Below are 20832 nucleotides of genomic sequence, written 5' to 3'. Positions count from 1 at the left end.
TACAGACTTCACAGATTTATTTAAATTTGTGTCCAAAATTTTCCAGGTAACATAGAAGTCTACCTAACAATTAGAGTTAACATCAACAAAGATCTGCAAACTACAAACATTTGCAAGTAAAGTTAGAGCATGCATTTCTCTCTGAAAGAAAAGAAGCCTGACTTGGAGTTAAAAAGCAGGTAAAAACAACTATGAACTTTCTTTAAATAGCTTATATTTAAAGTAATATGTGTACATTATATTTATAATATAGGGCAATATATGTTTTACCAGCTATACATGCAGAATATACTGTGTGGTAAAATGATTCAACTAACTTAAAAAAGAAAAAGAAAAAAGGAAAGATCTAAAATATCCATTTAACCTGGAGAAATCATAGATCAAACCTCTCCCTGCAAGTCACGTGAGGCTAAGCTGAAAATAAATCATAAAATCTCAGTACTTAATCCTAAATTAACACACTAATTTGGGCTTATTGTTAACAATTTACACTATTTTCTTTGGGTTAAAAAAATTTTTTTAAGGGTCAGCTTTTGGAATCATCAATGTAACTTCAAGTCCTGCACTCTGACAGCCAGAAAGTTTGATTTTTTTTAAAAAAAATTGATAGTTCTCAACACCAACGGCCTGGAGATAATAAATTTCACAAGTCACTGAGTTAAACTGCTCTAGTGCAATGGAGCTAGTAAAATACATATATCTGTTCTTAAGAAAATTTACAAAACTAACAATTTTTTTCTCCAGAATTATAAAAGATAAAAATCTATGAATTGGTACTCTAATATGATCACAGAACGATAGCAAACTGAAGTCGAGAAGCATGGGCTGTCTGTAACACCCTGCAGTCTCTCTACCTGCTCTGAAATTCTCATTAACATACTTTAGAAACCTGTTCCGGTCTTTGCAATTCAGTGACTAGCTTATCACTCACATTTTTTTGTTTGTTCTTTTGTTTTGTTTTGTTTAAGTAAGAAAAACTTGTTCTCCTTTTAGAATATTCTGTAAGATATTACTTGATGGTGGTTCCTATAGTAACAGAAAGTATGGGGGGGGGGGTCAAATGCTTAGAAGTCTTTGGAAATTCCAGAAAGACATCTGACAGTTTTATATTTTATTCCTCCTCCTGCATCTCATTTTCTTTTCCTTTTAAAAACTACAAGTAGATATTTCACATAAGATTTGATTGGTTTGATTAAAATAAGGGAGGCTTTCCAACATTTTCCAACCTAGAAAACAACAAAAATCAGATGAACTCAGTGCCAACAATAGAATCATGACATAAAATTCAAGCTGAATGGTGGTATGTCACACCCAAAGATGTCACACCTTTACAGATATGCCCCTTGCTTCACACAGAATCCAATACAATTCAGTTCCAGCCTCAGTGTATAAGTTTGCCTGCATAAGGAGCAGACATCATGCAGTTCCCAATGAGCTCAAATTACAGTAGAGCCAACAAGATGTGCACCCCACCCCACCCCTACTGAGGGAAATAATTCAATGAAGTTTCTTGTTGGATTGTGCTTAAATAAAATCACACCATTGCATGAAAGTTTCAGAGGATAGTCAGGAACCAATAAAGGGAAAAGACACATGTACCTGGCCAGCAGATTGCTCTGGGTATCCTGGTCCCACTCTCCCACAGCTCACTTTTCCCTGTAATACAGCAGGTAGTACTTCAGGGGGTCGGGCAATGGGAGGCGCAATACCCTCTGGCGAAGGAAGTTTACTGGTGGCTCAGGCTTGGCCTCCCGTAAGGTCCTCTCTGCCACTTCCCGCCGATCCTCCTCTGCATCTTCATAGCTGGTGTCATCAGAGGGGTTGGAAATTCGACTGGCAAAGACCTCTTTGTCCAAAAAGACAATGGTTTCCATTCGCCGGCGACGAAGTCGCCTTCTTTTAAACATAGGTGTGCTCTTCAGTCCACCTCCTCTGGTGGCTTCCTGGCGCATAGCCCTCTTGATGCTGCCACGGATAGCAAGCCGGGCCAGATCCTGCAGGCTGCGCACGGCCAGTGGTGCTGTGGACAGGGGCAGAGCCTGTGGGCACGGGCAGGGCCAACCCCATACCTAACTTGCTGGAAGAACTTCAAAGAAGGGAGTATTCTAATAAAATAGGAACCAGTGGTCTACTCTGCACCTCATGTATTTTTCAAAAGACATATCCATATATACTAATTCTTAACTCTGAAAAGGAAAGAAATACTGTCTAGCCAATCAGTCAGCAGCAGAATTTGAAACCTTAGGGTTTGTTTTTGCAGACTAGTTCATAACTCAATTTACTCTGCTCAATGACACAATAACACCCACTCAACAATACAGTAATCTACACTTCTAACATCCCTTTATCTATTTTAATAGTTTCACAGTAAGTTATAAATTAAATATTTTTCTGTTAAAGTAGACACATGAAAATCTAAAACCATTTTAAGAAGAACAAAGGGTTTTTCTCAAAGTAAAAGGAATTAGAGGCCATGGGTTTAGATACCTTAAACAGAAAATCTAAATCCCTTTTTCCATCCAGTATACATAACCTTCTCCAAACAAGAGGCCACTCTATAGAGAAGGTTCTTGTGTTATCTGCAGCATTTGCTACCTAAATCATAACCCCTGCCTATAGACCACCAATATCCTCTGTCCTGCAGATATGCAAGTCTGTAGACCAGGTTCTAACAACAAACAGTATCTCCTACCTCTTTCAGAGGCACCAAGCTTTCTCTCTTATCCTCTGTCCCTGAGAACATGGGGCTGTGCTCTCTCTCCAGGATGGTTCTGCGGTACCTTGCCTGCATCCTGCCATGTTGCTCAACAAATGACCTGTGGTATATCCTGCTCTAACTCAATTCAAGAAAACTTGGTTCCAGAACCTCTGCAATCCAGCTGTTCCTCCAAGATGCTAAAAACAGTCCTTCACTGGCCATTAGGCTCCCAAGTATCAACTCTGGCCTATCAAACTTTCTCTGAGGACCACCAGGAATAGCTGATTCAGTTCATAGTCCTTCTCTATGACTTCTCTTCCTTGGGCCTTGTGACACTCTCAAAGCCTCCAGTATTCACTTCATTCCTTTCTCAGTATGACTGCTGATTCTTGGTTTTACATCTGTTCTGTGACTTTAAGTAATACAGACCTCCTCCCCAAGTTGAAATTTAGTCCCAGTCAAGTCAAGCCTACCCCACACTTAGCACAGATGATAATACAATACCTTGGGCTCTCCTGTGTAGGTAGAGTTTTCCTGCCTGGCCCACAGTCAGGACAAATCTCTCTCACCTGCCAGTCCCACAGCCTTTCAAACCCAACCAAGTAAACACAGAGATTTATTTTGCTTACAAACTGTATGGCCGTGGCAGGCTTCTTGCTAACTGTTCTTACAGCTTAAATTAACCCATTTCTATTAATCTATACCTTGCCACGTGGCTCGTGGCTTACCGGCATCTTCACATGCTGTTTCTCATCGTGGCAGCTGGCAGTGTCTCTCTGACTCAGCCTTCCACTTCCCAGCTTTATTCTCCTCCTTGTCCCGCCTACACTTCCTGCCTAGCCAACGGCCAATCAGTGTTTTATTTATTGACTAATTAGCAACACATTTGCCATACAGAACATCCCACAGCACTCCTGTTCTTCCTTAGAAAGGTCATGTGTCCCTGAACCCTTCCTGCTGAGGCTGGTATAGTCTCAATCTTTGTCTCTTGCCTGATGGGGAAACCCCCATCAACTTCCTGCCTGACTTCTGCCTCCAACCTGCATACATGCCACCTAGGGGGATGCTCCAGGCAGTGCATATCCAAAGCTGTTCAGTATCACTGTGGGCTGGCTTTGCTATACGGTTTCTCTTATTCCCTTGGTCTCACAAAAATCAGTGACCTAGGAAAATCTGGGAAAATAGAAACTGCAAATACCCTACCCAACCGATCACTTTAGTAATGCTAACCAAATCACATGAATGTTTATCACTCAACATTCACAGTGAGCATCTCAGGAGGCAACACATAGCCAGGCTTGACAAGCCCTCACACAGAAACATTCATTTTTAACCAGATCTTCAGAGTCTTCCAAATGCTCTCCTGAGTCCTTGTCTTCTAAACCCAGCCATTGTGCCAGAAGATGGTGCACTTCCTTATCACTGGCCACATTTGCTTAAAGAACAAAATTTTAGAGAACCAATGTTGTTGTTTGTTTGTTTTACTCTTTTGAGAGGTCTGCCACTCAGCTCCCAAGTAAACACACACGGAGCCTTATTATTACTTATGAATGCCGGCCTTACCTTGGCTTATTTCTAGCCAGCTTTACTTAAATTATCCCATCTATCTTTTGCCTTTGGGCTTTTCCTGTTCTCTTACTTCTGTAAATGGCTTGCTGTGTAGCTGGGTGGCTGGTCCCTAATGTCTTCTCTGGCTACTTCTCCTCCCAGATTTCTCCTTCTATATATTCTCTCTGCCTGTCAGCCCGGCCTATGTCTCTCTCCTGCCTTGCTATTGGCCAGTCAGTTCTTTATTAAACCATCAGGTGTTTTAGGCAGACACAGTAACACAGCTTAACAGAGTTAAACAAATGCAACATAAACAAAAGTAACACACCTTAAAATAATATTCTACAACACACCAGTCTGACAAATTCACCCTCCAAATGACTGGTATACGCAGCATCTTCAATAACATCTGAAGCTCTCCACAGCCATACAATGAATTAAAACCCAAACTACATATAAGTCAAGTTTTTCCAAAACACCCACAATGACTACACCATAGAGTGTGTGTCTCTAACTTTGCCCTGGTTCTCCTGATACCTTTCTACTCCTCCTCTCTTAAGGGAATTCCTTCTCACCCTCAAAATCAAGTACAACATAACATCATCTTCTACATACCTTCCCTAGTCTCTCTAAACTTCTTTGTATGTTTCACTGTTACTTGTTACTGAATTTCATATGACACACAAAGTAGGGCAATTTGTTAAATGACTATCACAAATTGAAGTGTTCTCTAAAAAAATTCACCAAAAATGTATTTGTTTTAGAACTATCTATAATAATTCACATTCCTATTCTATTTTTCTCCCTTTCTCCCTTTCTCCTTTTCTTGTGTATACACACATACACACACACAAACACACACACACACGTTTTCCAAATGTTTTAAGTGATCAAAAGTATGATGAATTGTCTTCACTTGGACATCCTAAATCTTCATCACTTTGAAATCCTATTTCTGTTAGAGCTGTTTAAAATATAAAACATCAGGATGAATGTCACCCTATGTTAGCTCCATGCCAAGTCTGCATCTTCGAGATGTAAGCACAAAAGTTTAGAGCATGTGAGGCTACACAAAATTTCCCAGTCACACAGCAGAACAGGCTCACCTGTATTGCTTAAAGCATCATGAGACAGGTACTGTGAGGACTGTGAGCAGGGACTGCTACACATTCCCAGCAGGCAAGGCAAACTGCCTGAGATTCCCATGTGGCAAAATTAGCTCTTTGGTGAATCTGCTACTTTCAGAAGCATGATCAGCAACAACACTTTATAAATTTAAAAGAAGACTAAAATCATCTAAGATGGGCTAAATAGAGAGACTTTTTAAATGTCTAAAGTATCTTGTATAATTTGAGGGCTGCAATAAGGGAAGTTAATACTCTTTAATGTCAAAGTGTTACTTGTACTTTTTGTTTCTATTCTAATTTTAATCAGAGATAAAAGAGAGGTAGATGCTTATACTCACGTAGCTGGACAAGTCTAGGCTGTCCTGACTCCGAACGGCAGGGTTGGACCAGAGGGGCGAAGGAAACGGCCAGAATCTTTTTTGTTTCCCAAGCAGAAGGGCCTGTGCGTGTTATCTTGGTCAACTATCTCAAAGACAAAACAAGAACATCCAAAGGATTTGGCTACTAGACAACTTATATTTAAGTGTAATTGTTTCAGTATATGAAATCTAAATATGACATAGCCTGTCTACATAACACCTAATGTGATATTACTTACAACTAACAGGAATACTCTTATGTAAATGCTTAGCATGAACATGCTCAAGTTCCATAACCTACCTTGTGTTTACAAGAAATATGAACAATAGGCCAGTTAAAGGACTAGAAGAGGAAATAATGAGATAAGGAAGAAAAATTCTTACCAAACAACCTTCTAAGGTTCTTCAAAACAGTGGTCAGGGATAAGCTGGAAAGAGTCTGTCCTCAGTAAAAATAACCAAAGATGCACAATAGCCACAATACTTCAACCATAAAAAACCCTAAATTCTGTGTGCTACTTTCAAGAGTATAGCTACAATGGCATCTGAGGCACAAAACATCTGAGGTGCAAGCCATCCGCACCTATAACAGCAAGGGAGCAGGAGAGGCCCAAATGCCAGATACTACCACCATGCTTCTGTGACTTTCTTCAACATAAATATGTCATTCTGGACACCTAAGCAATTGTCCTTACTCTCACTAATAGCACTTCAGGGGTGCAGTGGGATATTGTAGCTGATACATAGCAATGTAGATCATCAAAGCACTTTACATTATAGGATTGGTACCAAAGAATCCAATTTAACGACAAAGCCTCTGTGTATTCAATGTAACTAGGACAGTCTGTAAATGGCCAAAACTAAGGATTCTCTAAAAGGATTAAACAGCACAATTACTAGGGAAATATCTAAACATTAATCATATTCAGAAACAACAGCAAAAACATTTTTTTCAGAAAATTTTGAAGATTAAAGTGTGTGTGTGTGTGTGTGTGTGTGTGTGTGTGTGTGTGTGTGTTTGTGTGTGTGTGTAAAGGTATATGTACAAGTGCCAGTGCTCTCAGAGTCCAATAGAGACCCTCAGAACCCCTAAAGCTGGAGTTACAGACCTTGGTGAGTTGCCTAAACTCAGTTCCTCTGTAAGAATTGTATGTTCCTAACTGCTGAGCCATCTCTTCATCACCCAGAAACTTTTTTGTTTTGTTTTGTTTGTTTTTAAGACAGAGTTTGTCTATATTGTCCTGGCTGTCTTGGAACTCACTCTATAGACCAAGCTGACCTCAAACTCAGAGTTCCACCTGATAAAAGGTGTGCACCACCAGAAGCCTCTTCTTTTTAAAGGATAGTTTCTATCCAGAATGAACATCAAACATTTAAATATAATACATAAATGATATGTAAGACCTTAAATAAAACTATAAACCTGCATTTCATAATCTAGATGAACAGATGGAAATAGTATGAAGATGCCTATCCTCTTCAAATTAATCTAGAACTAAAATAATCTCAATCAAAATTAGTTGATACTAAAAAACAAACAAAGCCTTATTAGTCACCTCCCTTTGACAAAAAGCCAAATTACTCAGAAAATTAATAAGCAAATATTAATAACCAAAATTTATCCTGTATGTCGTACATAATGTATACTTCAGGGGGACCAAATCAATAATAAGCAGTTTTCTCTTTATCAAAGTTAACCAGCACCTAAATACAGAAAAAATGAAGGAATTTAAATGTATAATTCTATAGTTCTTTTTTTTTTTTTTTTTTTGGGTTTTTCGAGACAGGGTTTCTCTGTGTAGCTTTGCGCCTCTCCTGGAACTCACTTGGTAGCCCAAGCTGGCCTCGAACTCACAGAGATCCGCCTGGCTCTGCCTCCCGAGTGCTGGGATTAAAGGCGTGCGCCACCACCGCCCGGCTTATTCTATAGTTCTTAATGAAACAATGGATCAGGCTACTATCATTCTGTAAGGATGAGTAAACAAAGAAGCTGCTTGTGCCTACACACTTAAGTAACACTTGTCCTATAGATCCAATGTTCTTACATCCAAGCAACTGCATACCAAAAATATTCAGAAAGTAAATTGTGTACTACTGAACATGTACAGATTTTTCTGCTCGTCATTATTCCCTAAGCAACACAATAAACAACTATTTATACAGCATTGATACTCTACCAGATATTACCATTAATCTAGAGGTATTCTAAAGTACACAGGAGGATGTGTGTAGGTCATATGCCACTAACATACTACATGATTTTATGAAAGGATCTGAGGCATCTCCATATTTTGTCATCATGAGTGGAAAAAAGTGGTCTTGGAATCAATCCTTTATATAATGAAGACAAATGTCTATTTTTAATACATAGCTTATATTCTTGTGTCCTCCCCCATCAAAATATGACAAAGGTAAACTCTACTAAGATTCTAGATCTAATTACCAATAGGTAGAAAATACAAAGGACAGAAGAACATGCATCTATGAACTGCAAAATCCAGGGTGTAGGAAAACACTATGAGACCAATAACCTACTCCCCTGAACAAATCAGTTACAAAGAAAACATGAAAAAGAAAACCAAAATATTAAAAAATAAGAAAGGACTAGGAAAATAGCTCAGTTGGTAAAGTGCTTGCCATGCAAACAGGAGAACCAGAGTTCCAATCCCCAGCACTCAATTAAACATTAGGCAGATGGTGTGGTTCACCTGTAATCTCAACACTCAGAAGGTGCAGACAGCGAATCCCCAGAGCAAGCTGGCTAGCTAGATCAGCCAAACTGGTGAGCTCTGGGTTCAAGTGAGAAATCCTGCCTCAATATCTAAGGTGGAAAGCAATCAAAGAAGATACCAGATGTCAATTCTCTGGCCTCCACATGCACATGCATACATGCATACATGTGAACACTCATACATAAACACACACACCTAAGAGATATATCAACCAAATGCAACTTTTAAACAACAAAATGATATAGATTCAAAATTGAATGACTTAACATTATATTCATGAGGGGCTGGAGAGATGGCTCAGTGGTTAAGAGCATTGGCCGGGTTCAATTCCCAGCACCCACATGTCAGTTCATAACTGTCTGTAACTCCAGTTCCAGGGAATTTGACAACCTCATAGAGACATACATCCAGGCAAAACACCAATGCATATAAAATAAAAATAAATAAATTTTTAAAAATTACATTCAAGAACTCTTTTAAGTAAAGCATTCTAAGTTTCAAGCCAGTCTATACAAGAAAATTTTTGAAAAGGAGGAAATGTGTGAAATACTTTCCATCAAAGTATTGAGCAAGTACAAGACAACAACAACAACAAAGGGAGCTGGGGTGATGATGAAGAGAAGGAGGAAGAAAGAGAAGGGAAGGGAGAAGGAAAGAAAAAAAACAGAAGGAAGAACAAATATAAAACAGAAAGGAGGTAAGGGAAGGTTCACACACAGCACCTAGGTATGGAAGACCTTGGCATATCCATACCTGTCCTCGGTTAATAACATGGCAGAGCTACTGCAAAAGTAGTACACATAAGCTAACTTTGAAGGAGAGTATACACAATGTCAGCTGTGTAGAGAACCTGACCTTCTCTTCCAAGGGCATGACAAGGATCCCTCCAACTTTGAGAAGATTCTTCATGTACTCTTCATGTTCTTTCTGCACACCAGCTCCACAATACACACGATCATACTGACAACAATCTGGAGCAATCTCCAGGCAATTGCCAGTTACAAAGGAAGGTTCACAGAAGTCAAATCTGCAAGGAAAAAAGTTTTCTGTAACTACATGTGTCATTGTAACAAGTACATAAAACAAGTTTATGCTTACAATAGGTTATATTTTAATTACAAAATCACAGGACAAGGTAACACTTTCCAGATCCAGGAGCTAGAAGCTATATTACTATATAAATAGAACCTTAGAAATTACAAACAAAATAGAATGAAAGTGAATGCTCCAACATGATCCAAATATAAAGCAACATCAGCTATCATTTTTCACTGTTTTTACAATGTGCAGCACCACATTCAGTTGCTTGACAAGCAACTGGAGATTTTATTAGATTTTGATTTATTTATTCAGGATGTGTGTGTGTGTGTGTGTGTGTGTGTGTGTGTGTGTGTGTGTGTGTGTAGACAACTTGTAGAAGTTTCCACAGATCAAATTCAGAGCATCACTCTGAGTAGCAAGTGCCTTTACCTACCCTGAGCCATCTTGCCAGCCCCAACAGGAGGTTTTTTTTTTTTTTTTTTTTTTTGGTTTTTCGAGACAGGGTTTCTCTTGTAGCTTTTGCGCCTTTCCTGGGACTCGCTTGGTAGCCCAGGCTGGCCTCGAACTCACAGAGATCCGCCTGGCTCTGCCTCCCGAGTGCTGGGATTAAAGGCGTGCGCCACCACCACCCGGCCCAACAGGAGGTTTTAAAAAGCATTTTCTCTATTTGGACAGGCTCTCTCTACTGTCTAGCCTAGAAATTGCCATGTAGAACAAGCTGCTCAAACTCACAAAGATCTGCCTGCCTCCACCACTATCGGCAAAAAGACACTTTTTGTTCTCTGAAATTTCCATTCTTTAAGAATTTCAGTGGCATATTTTAAATGCCAAGAGCTACTTATATAAACTGTTCAAAAATAAACATAACCATTTTATTGTGGAAACAATTAGGTGATAAAAGTTTTCTATACTGGAACATGAAAACTGAATAAAGCTTTTGTTTTCTTCTCTTACTATACTGATGAAAATTAATGTAAAGTATCATAAGTTATAAAACACAAAGCTGGCTGGGAGGTGGTGGTCCACACCTTTAATCCCAGCACTTGGGAGGCAGAGGCAGGAGGATCTCTATAAAACCAAGATCATCCTGGTCTGAGTTCCAGGATAGTCAGAGATGTTAAACAGAGAAACCATGCCTCAAAAACCAAAAAAAAAAAAAAGCTGCCCAGGTATGTACATGCCTTTAATCTCAGCACTCAGGAGACAAAGGCAGGTGGGTTTCTGTAAATTCAAGGCCAGCCTGGTCTACATAGTGAGTTCCAAGATAGCCAGGGCTATATGAGGATATATGAGGATACCTTGTCTCAAAAAACCAAAAAAATAAAATAAAAACTATAAAGTCCTCAAGACCAGAGAATATTAAAATAATACAGTAAATAAGGTAGGCATACATATAACCTGGGATCATCTAACCATACTTTAACTATGTTTACTGGCATATGCATATTAAACAGGCTTTTTTTATTTATAGTTAACACCCTTAGTTTGAACCAATGGGTAGCATCTGACCGTACTTGTCAAAACTGTCACTTGTTCTGATAAAGACATCCAGTTTCTGCTTCGCATACTCAGTCACATCTGAATGAAGCTCCACCCCATGGTTTACACCAAAAGGACCTGAAAGGGTTGAGAATAACAAAGCTCTTAGAATCAGGAAAAGAACCCTTGCTTATTTTTTTTTCTGTACTTTACTAATTACAAAACAGATAATTATGTAATGTATAATTATAGAAACTCATGAGGTCTTAAGGCCTCAGCACATTTGTGGCTACAAACCACTCAAGAGAGTCTTTCAATGTGTAGTATAGTTTCCATTCACTAACACAGTATTTGTTTTGATGCCTGGGCTTCTCAAACATTAAAAGAATAATTTGCAAATTGAAAAAAAAAGTAAGAGTAGTAGCTTTTACTAACAAATTTAAGAAGAAACCTATATTTACAAATAAATCTTTTATTAGGCTTTAATCTATATTTCACAGCACTTTCATTAACACTACTGGCACTTATGGAGTGCCACAGTGTCTCCAGGCTTACTCTTTTCATAGGTACTACGCACGCATGTCTCTCTGTGTGTGCATGCGCGTGCGCACGTGCAGGCTCATGAGTGTCCATGGCAGAGATCAACATCAGGAATCTTCCACTCCCCAAGTTACTGCTTGAGACAGAGTCCTACTCAGTTAAACTGGCTGGCCAAGCAAGTCCCTAGAATCCTATCTCTGTTTTGCAGCACTGAGATTACAGAACACACTGCTGTACCTGGCTTTTTACGTGTTCTGGTTCATGCTTGTACAGCATTTACTGTCCTCAGTTCCTCCGGCTTTTTTCATTAGCATTTCTTCTAATCTAGGTGGCTTTATTATCTATTCCCCCCAGCAAAAAACAACAACCTTAGCCAAGGTAAAATTTTTCAAGTAAAATCAAGCAAGTCACAGGAATAAGTAATCTGGGCCTGTGTCCTTTTCTCAAAGCATGGAAACCATGTCTCAATCAAAGACAAACTAAGATTAAAAATTATTTCAATTGAGAAGAAAAACAAGCAACATCTGAAAAGTCTTTGCCCCAATATACATTTTACACAAAACAAGAATTCAATAGCTCTTTGGCTGATAATCCTGATAATAATATCAGAAATGGCCATATCCATACATGCATTCTTACAACTTGTACAGCAAATAGCCTAAATAACTCCAAATATGATAACCTAAGAAATCCCTTCCAGCTGGGCGGTGGTGGTGCACACCTTTAATCCCAGCATTTGGGAGGCAGAGGCAGGTGGATCTCGGTGAGTTCAAGGCCAGCCTGGTCTACAGATCGAGTTCCAGGACAGACTCCAAAGCTACACAGAGAAACCCTGTCTTGAAACACCAAAAAAAAAAAAAAGAAAGAAAGAAGAAAAAAAAAAAAAAGAAATCCCTTCCATCCATATATCCATATCTGAAAATTTCTTAAAAATACATAAACTTATAAACTTATTACTCTTTTAGTAGCAAACAACATAACAGAAATTGCTACAAAGAACTTCAACTACCAAAGGATTTTAATGACACCCAGTGGGAAAAAAGGGTAAAAGAGTGATTAAATTAAATTAAAAAATCACATAAAGTCAGGATTTATACACCTTTGCTGTTTTCCATCATTCACAGCAGAATTCGGCAATACAGGTAAGAGACAACAAAACTTACAACTCAGGGCCCACAGGTGGATATCATCCAGTCATCCACCTCTAGTAGCTAAATTTCAGGCAACTGATAGGAGGTCCATATTCTTCACCAGGGGATGCAACCAGACTACTACATTTTCTATCTAAAGTGATACCACATCGTCCTAAGGCAGAGGGGACTCAAGCTCTGCATCCACACTCACCTAGAATGAGGCCCACCATGGAGCTGAGGTAGCCAGTACCACTGCCCAAATTGAGAAATGAGAGCCCAGGCTGCAGATCCAGAGCCTCCATCACCTCCGAGTAGATGCACGGGGCTGAGAGATGAATGTTTCCATGCTTCCACGCCAAGTCTTTGTACGCATTTTCTTTAAATTCTTCAAGATAATAATCTGCTCGATCGATTGCTCTGAAAGCCTGCTCTACTAAATCCGTCCGGATGTACTGGGCTTCCTTCAAATTATCAATGAGCTCATCGTTGTCCTCACCAGCACTCACAGCACCGCCCATGTTCAAGATTACAATCAAGCAAGACTACAATTAAAATTTTAATAACTATTTACATTAAAGGCAAGAGCAAAATAATAAAAGCTCTAAACACAAGCTATTTCCAAATATTAAATTCTAAATATAATAATGACAGGAGTATCTTTTGTTAATAACCACTTCACCCTCCAAAGATAGTGGTATGGGGAGTAGGGATTACAGGGCTGAAGGAATTGTTCAGTGGGTAAAGCACTTGCCACACAAAGCCTATAACCTTAGTCCTATAACCTTAGTTCATTCCCCAGAACCTACATAAAGATGAGAGGAAAGATACCAACGCCACTGGGTTGTTCTCTGATCTCCTCATCCATACATTGGCATGTGTGAGCCCATACACACAATTTTTTTAATTAGGAAAAAAGAATCCTACTTCCACTAAAAATTAAAGTCAACAACAAATAATAAGCCATTTGATGTTTAACTGATTAAACTTTTAAAAAGTTTTACATTTATTATTTGGAGGGTATGTATACTGACCCACATGTGTCACAAAACACAAGTGGAGGTCAGAGGACAATTTGCAGGACTGATCCCTAGAGATCCTAGGGATGGAACTCAGATCTTCAGGCTGGATTTCAGGTACCTTTACCCACTGAGTCATCCTGAAATTCAAATTTAATGGTATCCCAACATTAACCAGAGCACTATATCTCAACATACACACAAACTCACTCACAACAAGCAATCCATCCAACCTACTGATTTGGTTACTCTGATGTTTAAATTTTAGGTAAAAACATCCACAAAACTTTCTCCCCAAATAGAACACATTGTAACAAATACTTTATTGTAACAAACAAAAAATCGGTTTCAAGGCTAAAGTTTAGCAGTACAAGTGGTCACTGCTAGCACTTTGTGTCCTACTTCCCTACCACAGCTTCCCCTTGCTCTCTATGCGCACACCTTTAATCCCAGCACTCGGGAGGCAGAGGGAGGCGGATCTCTGTGAGTTCGAGGCCAGCTTGGGCTACAGAGTGAGTTCCAGGACAGGCTCCAAAGCTACAAAGAGAAACCCTGTCTCAAAAAACCAAAAAAAAAAAAAAAAAAAAAAAAAAAAAAAAAAAAAAAAGTATACTTCTTATCTTTTCCCACACGATCTTGGTGAAGAAAGCATCCCCTTTAGGTCCAATTACTAAAATACAACATGCCCTGATCAGCGAACAGAGAATATTTTTTTACTGTGGAGAGGTCTTTTTCTTCCTAGAAAAAGAAAGATACCCTCCCCAGTTTTATACTGACCTCAGGTGAGCTTTCCAAAATAATGGCTTTATTTCTTACAAGATGGTGATGCTGATATAAACTCCTGAAGACTATGGAATGATACAAAGATTTGTAGACTTTATGAATCAAAACAGCCTCCTGTTCAGGAGTTCAAGGTCATCTTCAGTGAGTTCCAGGCCAGCATGGACTATATAAGAACCTGTCTCAGGCTGGGTGATAGTGCATGCCTTTAATCACACCACTCAAGAGGCAGAGACAGGAGGATCTCTGTGAGCTCAAGACCAACCTGATCTACAGAGTAAGTTCCAGGAGAGCCAAGGCTACAAGAGAAACCCTGTCTTGAAAAAGGAAAAAGAAGAAAGAAAAAAAGAGCATGTCTCAAACAATAACAACTAAATTGCTATGATCCCTCTCCCCTCACAGTTTTCTCTCTAGAATACTGGAGACAGTCCCTGTACACACCTATGTGCACAACTGGTGACAGCACTGCTGGAGAACTAAGCCTAGGAGTGAAAAACTTCCACTCTGGCATCTTACAACAGGTGAAAAACTATGTCTTGATACACATTTGTTTCCATTTTATGATGAAATATTCCATTTTCATAATCAAGACAAATAATACTTTTCAAATCATGGTTCAACTATTAAAATTTCATCTACTTTTAAAGTAGATTCAGAACCTTTGTCTCCAGCTGTAACCAGTCCTTAGTGCTAATAAGGTTGGTCTTAATCTTGGATAAGCCACTTAGTTCTACTGCTACACTATTGATTTAACAGAGTCATCTTAAAATTTGGGACACCAGTTGAAAATAGAATAATGTATTTATATGCTTATAGGCCAATTTAGGAAAAGACCTTTAAAAACCACAAATCCTACTGAATCAAGAAAGTCATCATCATACTCTGTCATTCTATCACAGTTCCACTGTGTAACAGTCTCCAGCACGTACCACAAACCATGTTAGATATATTTCATTTAGTACTAGATATTTATCTTACTGAACTTTTCCTCACATGAAAGCTTATTCCATATTAAAAGAACAGAATTTCAGTAAAAACAGCAACCATCTTTCTAACAGTTACCACCCACCAGTAAGCACTACATTAAACATCTAAAGGTAAGGCAAGCTGGTCTTAGTTACTAAACTGCTCACAGTCACAAACAGCAAGAGGAGCTATGATCAAACCCAGCACTGTCTAGTCAAAGGCTTCTCACAAGAGAACAACATTCTTTGCTAATTTCTTGTTAATATTTTCATAACCAAGTATAATGTGCATTATATTGGTAAACTGTCGTGTGCTGTTTAAGATCGTTGAAAGTGGATGTGAGAGTAAGGACTCTCTTGTACCAGCTCTAGCATATTTGTTTCCAGTGGTCTCCAAATATTCTCCAAAATCCCTTTTCCTGGGGCTGGGTGGGCACCTAATTCTATGATTAAGGGAAAGGAAGAGCAAAACAGCCCAGGAGTAAAATATTGTATCCTTGAGAAGGGCTAAAAGGTTAATCATTTCCAAGACTATTGTTTATCAGAAGGTTTAAAAATACCTCAGTAGGAACAGGAAGTCAGAAATTCAGCCATGGCAATCTTACCCATGGGAAAAAAGTTATATTGGGAACTCCAGATGACTGCCTCAACTTCTCCAGTCAATTTCTACTAGATGATTTTAAGTGCCCAACTTGATGTCTGCTTTTTGCTAATCTTTTTTTTTTTTTTTTTTTTTTAAAAAACTGGGAAGTCTCACCTGGAGCTCTCAATCAGGAATTCCAAATGGCTGCCTCAAATGGGACTTTCCCAGATGATTTCTGCCATTACCTTTTGTTTGTTCCCTCGATGGACTACTCCAGTCATCTCTACTAGATGTGAGTACTAAATCTGATGAGGTTTTGCTATCTATCTGCTACTTCTATCACTACTCACTAGTTCTTTTACTTTTGCTTGCTATATGCTTATTAAATTCACTCACTTAAACAGAAAGCTGTCTGGAGCTATTGTAGATCATGCTCCAGATCAGATAATTCTTTAGACTACACAGAACACCAAGGTAGCCCTATCTGTTGCTATTGTTGGGGAGTAGGTAAACAATGATAGAGTCTGATACTTAATATTAGCTTTGTCTGACAATCTAAAGTTGCCTTGCATGGAAGCATCAATGCTTGCTGCTGACCTGGACATGATCAGTCACCATGTCAAAAAGGAAGAAAAAAAACCACCCTCACCAAACCAAATAGTATTGCTGCAACAGAATGCAATACATTGACTCTGATTGAAGATAAAGAATCATTTTTAGGAGGCTGTCCTTCCTTCACTACACTACATATTTTACTACTTGCTGTAATGCTTATTATTCTTATTCAGAAGTGATTAGCACAGGCCAACAAAACATGAGGACACAGGAAAACACTGAGCAGCAATAGCACAGAAGGACTCAAAATGGACAGCAACAACACAAGTGAAGCTGGACTAAGGGGGTTCTGTTTCTGATCTATGCTGCATTTGGAAAACATACACAAGCAGGCCCACAGTCAAATCTGGATGTCACTTTTTTTGTTTATTTGTTTTGTTTTGGTTTTGATTTTTCAAGACAGGGATTCTCAGTATAGCCTTGGCTGTCCTGGAATTTGCTCTGTAGACCAGGCTAGCCTCGAACTCAGAGATCCACTAGCCTCTGCCTCCTGAGTGCTGGGATTAAAGGCGTGCACCACCACTACCTGGTTGGATGTCACTTCTTATGGGGATATCTTGCTGGGAAAATGGGTCCCAAACGATCATCCTGCCAACAGAATGATGGGAATAACTGAGGCTTCTTACCTTGAAAACCAGAACTCTTGGAGGGTATGCATTAAATGCATACCATTTGCGGTGGAATCAAATTAAAGTCTGAATAGTATTATATGCTGACTGTTTTATGCATAGAAAAGTTTTGGAACTACCAGAATTTTAAAAAGATATAAAGAAATGTACTTCTCAAAACTCTGCCAGCAAGGTCTCAGTAGAGGATGGAGAAAAGCCAGGGCCAAGGGAGAGGCCAAACCCCACCACCTCAGAGGGGCCACTTCAATTCCCTCTACATACAATCAGTACTGAGTCTCTTAAATACCTCATTCTAGAAAGACAGCCTACCAAAAATCGGAATGGAGCCCACTTTAGCCACGTCTTCGCTGACAAGAACAGAGACCAACAGTGCAGGTCCAAGAGAGCAGAGGGTCAGATAATCAGATGACTGAGTTGGTGGCAGAGGAACAGGGTTAATAAAAAACAAACAAAGGAACCAGGCCCCTGCAAATTCTCTCCAGCTATTTCAGACCTTTCCCCAGCCAGGTCCATTCTTTTCTGCTCTGCCTTCTTTCAAATAACCATCCAAGGTGGAATTTGTTTCAAACCTTGTCAATGCCCGACTTGCCCTTGAGCTAATTGCAAACGTTTTCTACTTAATCAGAAATAGGCTGTAGATCTAGAGCAAACATATCACAGTTAGCAAGAGAGAGCGGGGGTTGGGGGGAGTGGGGAGTTGGAGGTGGGGTACGCTGAAGGGAAGGTGCTGGAGGAAGATTTGGTGTGAAGGGTGCTGGGCAGGGAGATGGGGTGGGGGCAGGTGCTAGGGCTAGAAACTCTCAAAAGATGCTAAGAAACGCGGACGCTAGTGGACCGGTAACCAGAGCTGGAGAACGGGTACAGAGGGAAGGGCCGAGGGGCAGCAACAGCTCTACCTCGGCGCTTAGCGGCCCTCGGGTTTAGACTCCGACAGCAGTTCTTTGGACGCTTCGGTCGCTTCGCACCGACCTCGGCCGCTGTAAACATCCGCTGCTACCTGTGCGCCTGCGCGCGCTATAGCTGAACTGAGCATGTGCAGTTGGAGGAGCTCTTAAAGGGGCAACAGCAAAGCCCACGAACCTGTCTTTTTTTTTCACACCCTGGTTTAAATGCTTTGGTGGGTCCCTCCGTCAGTGGCCAATACGTGGTCTCAAAGTAGGTCCCCGTCCTAGTGATATGAGAGGATGCGGGCATGTTGGCGGGAGAAAGTCTTTTGTCTGCAGAAGGCACAAGGACACCGCTCCCACAGTAGAAAAGGCAGGAGTGAAGAAACAGTGATAGATTGGGTGCCCACGTCTGCAGGAATTACAACGCAAATGACTTCCGGCCCTGGCGCTGCCAGACCACCTGGCCCAGGGGATGGCCATCTGCACACTTGCACTTTGAAATCCTTGAGCAGTTCTCCTGACCACTTCAGACAAACCTACAAAATAGACAACAGTCTAAGTGACCTTTAAGGGCTACCTGTTGAGATTGTTCTGAGTTTTGTTCTTCCAGTTTTGAGTGAGAACCGGAAACTTGTTCTGTATCATCGTGATTGCACACCTCCTCCACACAGCATGGAGGGTACATGTTGGAGAAAGTACTGTCAAGACGGAAGGAGCGTGAATTCCTGAGTCAGCATCTGTAAGAGAGTCACTCAGCCCGCCGTGGATTGTGGTATGAATGAAAAATAAATGATTATACAATTTTTTAAAGTTTGTGTAGAAAGGCAAAATATTCCAAAATAGATAACACAATAATGATGGAAAAGAACAAAAGTACAGGCCAGACACCATTTGGTTTCATGACTTACTATTAAAATTACAGTAATCAAATGTCATATAAGGGCAGGGATAAATTAATGGTATCAAATAAAAAGCCCAGGATCGATCCATACAAATATAGTAAACTCACTTTTGATAAAAGAACAAATACAATTCAACGGAGGAAGGATGATCTTTTCAACAAAAGATGGTGGAATTATTACACATCCACAGGTAAAACTAATAGAGACAGATCTTACCCAAGTTTATCTCCCAGCACCCAAGTCCGCTTGTAACACCTTCACAGGAATCTGATGCATCTGGCCTCTGCTGTCACCTGCAGTCAGGTGCACACACACACACATACACACATACTTAAAAGTAAAATAAATATTTAAAAAACTGGCATCATTTCTCTATAAAATATACTGTTAAGAGAATAAAAAGATAAGAAACAGACTGAAAAACAATAGTCTCAAAACACATATCTGATAAAGGATTTTAAAGAATCCTTAAAACTCAACAATAAGAAAACAAACAGTACAAATAGAAATGGGCAAACACTATGAACATACATCTCAGCAAAGAAAATATACAGATGGCAAATGAGCATTATGAATAGATGCTCAACATCATGTGTCATTAGTAATTGCAGATTTATAAAACAATAAGATATCAATACACACCTGTTAGAACAGCCAAAATTTATAAAACGTATAATTCACCGAAAGCTGGTGAAGATGTAGAGCAACAGCACATCTCCTTCATTGCTGGTGGGAATGAACAATAATAAAGCTACTTTGGAAAATAGTTCGACAGTTTCTTACTGAACTAAACAAAGTCTTATAAGATGTGATGGCACACAACTGTATTTCCAGCACCTAGTGGTTAGAGGAAGGAGGATCAGGAGTTCAAGATCATACTTTGGCTATGTAATAAGTTGAAGACTAGCCAGGGCTATATAAGACTATTCAAGGCTACATAAGACTGTTTAAAAAAAAATCAGCATTTGAGTTCCTAGATATTTACCACTATACACAAAAACCAGCACATAGGTAGTATAACAGCTTCATGTGTAATCCCCAAACATTGGAAGCAACCAAATTTTTTTTAATTTGGTGTGTGTGTGTGTGTGTGTGTGTGATGTTTGCAAGTATATGTGCTTGTGCGTGTGTGCACATGTATGTAAATAGGCACACATGAACCTCAGGGTTAAGTGTGAGATATAGTTCTTTTCATGCATCTCAGCACCAGCTAGGGATACTACTTTTTACCTTATTTATCTCTGTTGTGGTTGTTTTATAATGGTCAAGTATTTGTTTAGCAATTACAATATTGGTGAACTATTTTGATCCAATGGGAGTTTCACAGCCAGAAACCCGCACTTGAGGTATTTTGTGTCTGAACCAGACAGTAGCTGTATGGTTTTGCCTTGCTCAGGACTTGGTAATGGGGAGGCAGTTTCAGTGCTGACTACAGGAAAGGAAACCCAATAGGTGATATACCTCATACTGCCCATAGTCTCATCCCTGTGGCAACCACTCTGTCCTCAGCCTTTTCCCTATCCACTCTTCTGATGTCTCTTCTGAGTGCTTTTGCCTTAAGCTTAGTGTTCTGTCCTCTGGATGCTTGCCCACACACATCAAATGTTGCTTGACTTTATCAGTGCCACCCTGGAGGTGGGTAGCAGAATCCTAAGAACCTTACTCAGGAGAGTCAATGATGGCCAACTGGGACCAGAAAAATGACAAGATATAAAATCTGCCACAAGGTGTCACCATTACACAGCTGAATTGGAAGAAGAAACCAAACTAGGTCATCCTTAAGGTAAGAAGGAAGGGA

At 39.7% G+C, this 20832-nt stretch overlaps 1 protein-coding gene across 3 annotated transcripts; it reads right to left on the bottom strand.

Annotated features, from left to right (window-relative positions):
• On the bottom strand, window positions 1-20832 carry Pcmtd2 (protein-L-isoaspartate (D-aspartate) O-methyltransferase domain containing 2). Of its 3 annotated transcripts, none has more exons than XM_052724141.1 (6): window positions 18142-18274; window positions 12869-13199; window positions 11020-11122; window positions 9320-9491; window positions 5712-5835; window positions 1-2020 (listed from the first exon to the last, which is right to left on the bottom strand). In XM_052724141.1, exons 2-6 carry the CDS (start codon window positions 13173-13175, stop codon window positions 1647-1649), a joined length of 1080 nt encoding a protein of 359 aa, XP_052580101.1. In that variant the 5' UTR covers window positions 13176-13199; window positions 18142-18274; the 3' UTR covers window positions 1-1646. The 3 variants fall into 3 exon arrangements, with proteins under 3 accessions (XP_052580101.1, XP_052580102.1, XP_052580103.1); XM_052724142.1 differs by lacking the exon at window positions 18142-18274 and adding an exon at window positions 17243-17538; XM_052724143.1 differs by lacking the exon at window positions 18142-18274 and adding an exon at window positions 18326-20832 and having other exon boundaries at window positions 1775-2039.

The sequence above is a fragment of the Peromyscus californicus genome, unplaced genomic scaffold (genome assembly GCF_007827085.1).
Source record: "Peromyscus californicus insignis strain IS unplaced genomic scaffold, ASM782708v3 Scaffold_7__1_contigs__length_154581171, whole genome shotgun sequence".
Lineage (NCBI taxonomy): Eukaryota > Metazoa > Chordata > Mammalia > Rodentia > Cricetidae > Peromyscus > Peromyscus californicus.
The sequence above is the reverse complement of the archived record's forward strand: the minus strand, read 5'-3'. Positions and strand labels throughout refer to the sequence as shown.

What these genes read in the sequence shown, in the direction of transcription:
- Pcmtd2 (XM_052724141.1), bottom strand. Translation starts at nt 13,175, where the DNA reads ATGGGCGGTGCTGTGAGTGCTGGTGAGGACAACGATGAGCTCATTGAT. An exon ending in CATGGTGGGCCTCATTCTAG is followed by an intron (nt 11,123 to 12,868) that starts GTGAGTGTGGAT and finishes CAACCCTTTCAG; the next exon opens with GTCCTTTTGGTGTAAACCAT. An exon ending in TCATGCCCTTGGAAGAGAAG is followed by an intron (nt 5,836 to 9,319) that starts GTCAGGTTCTCT and finishes TCTTTGAGATAG; the next exon opens with TTGACCAAGATAACACGCAC.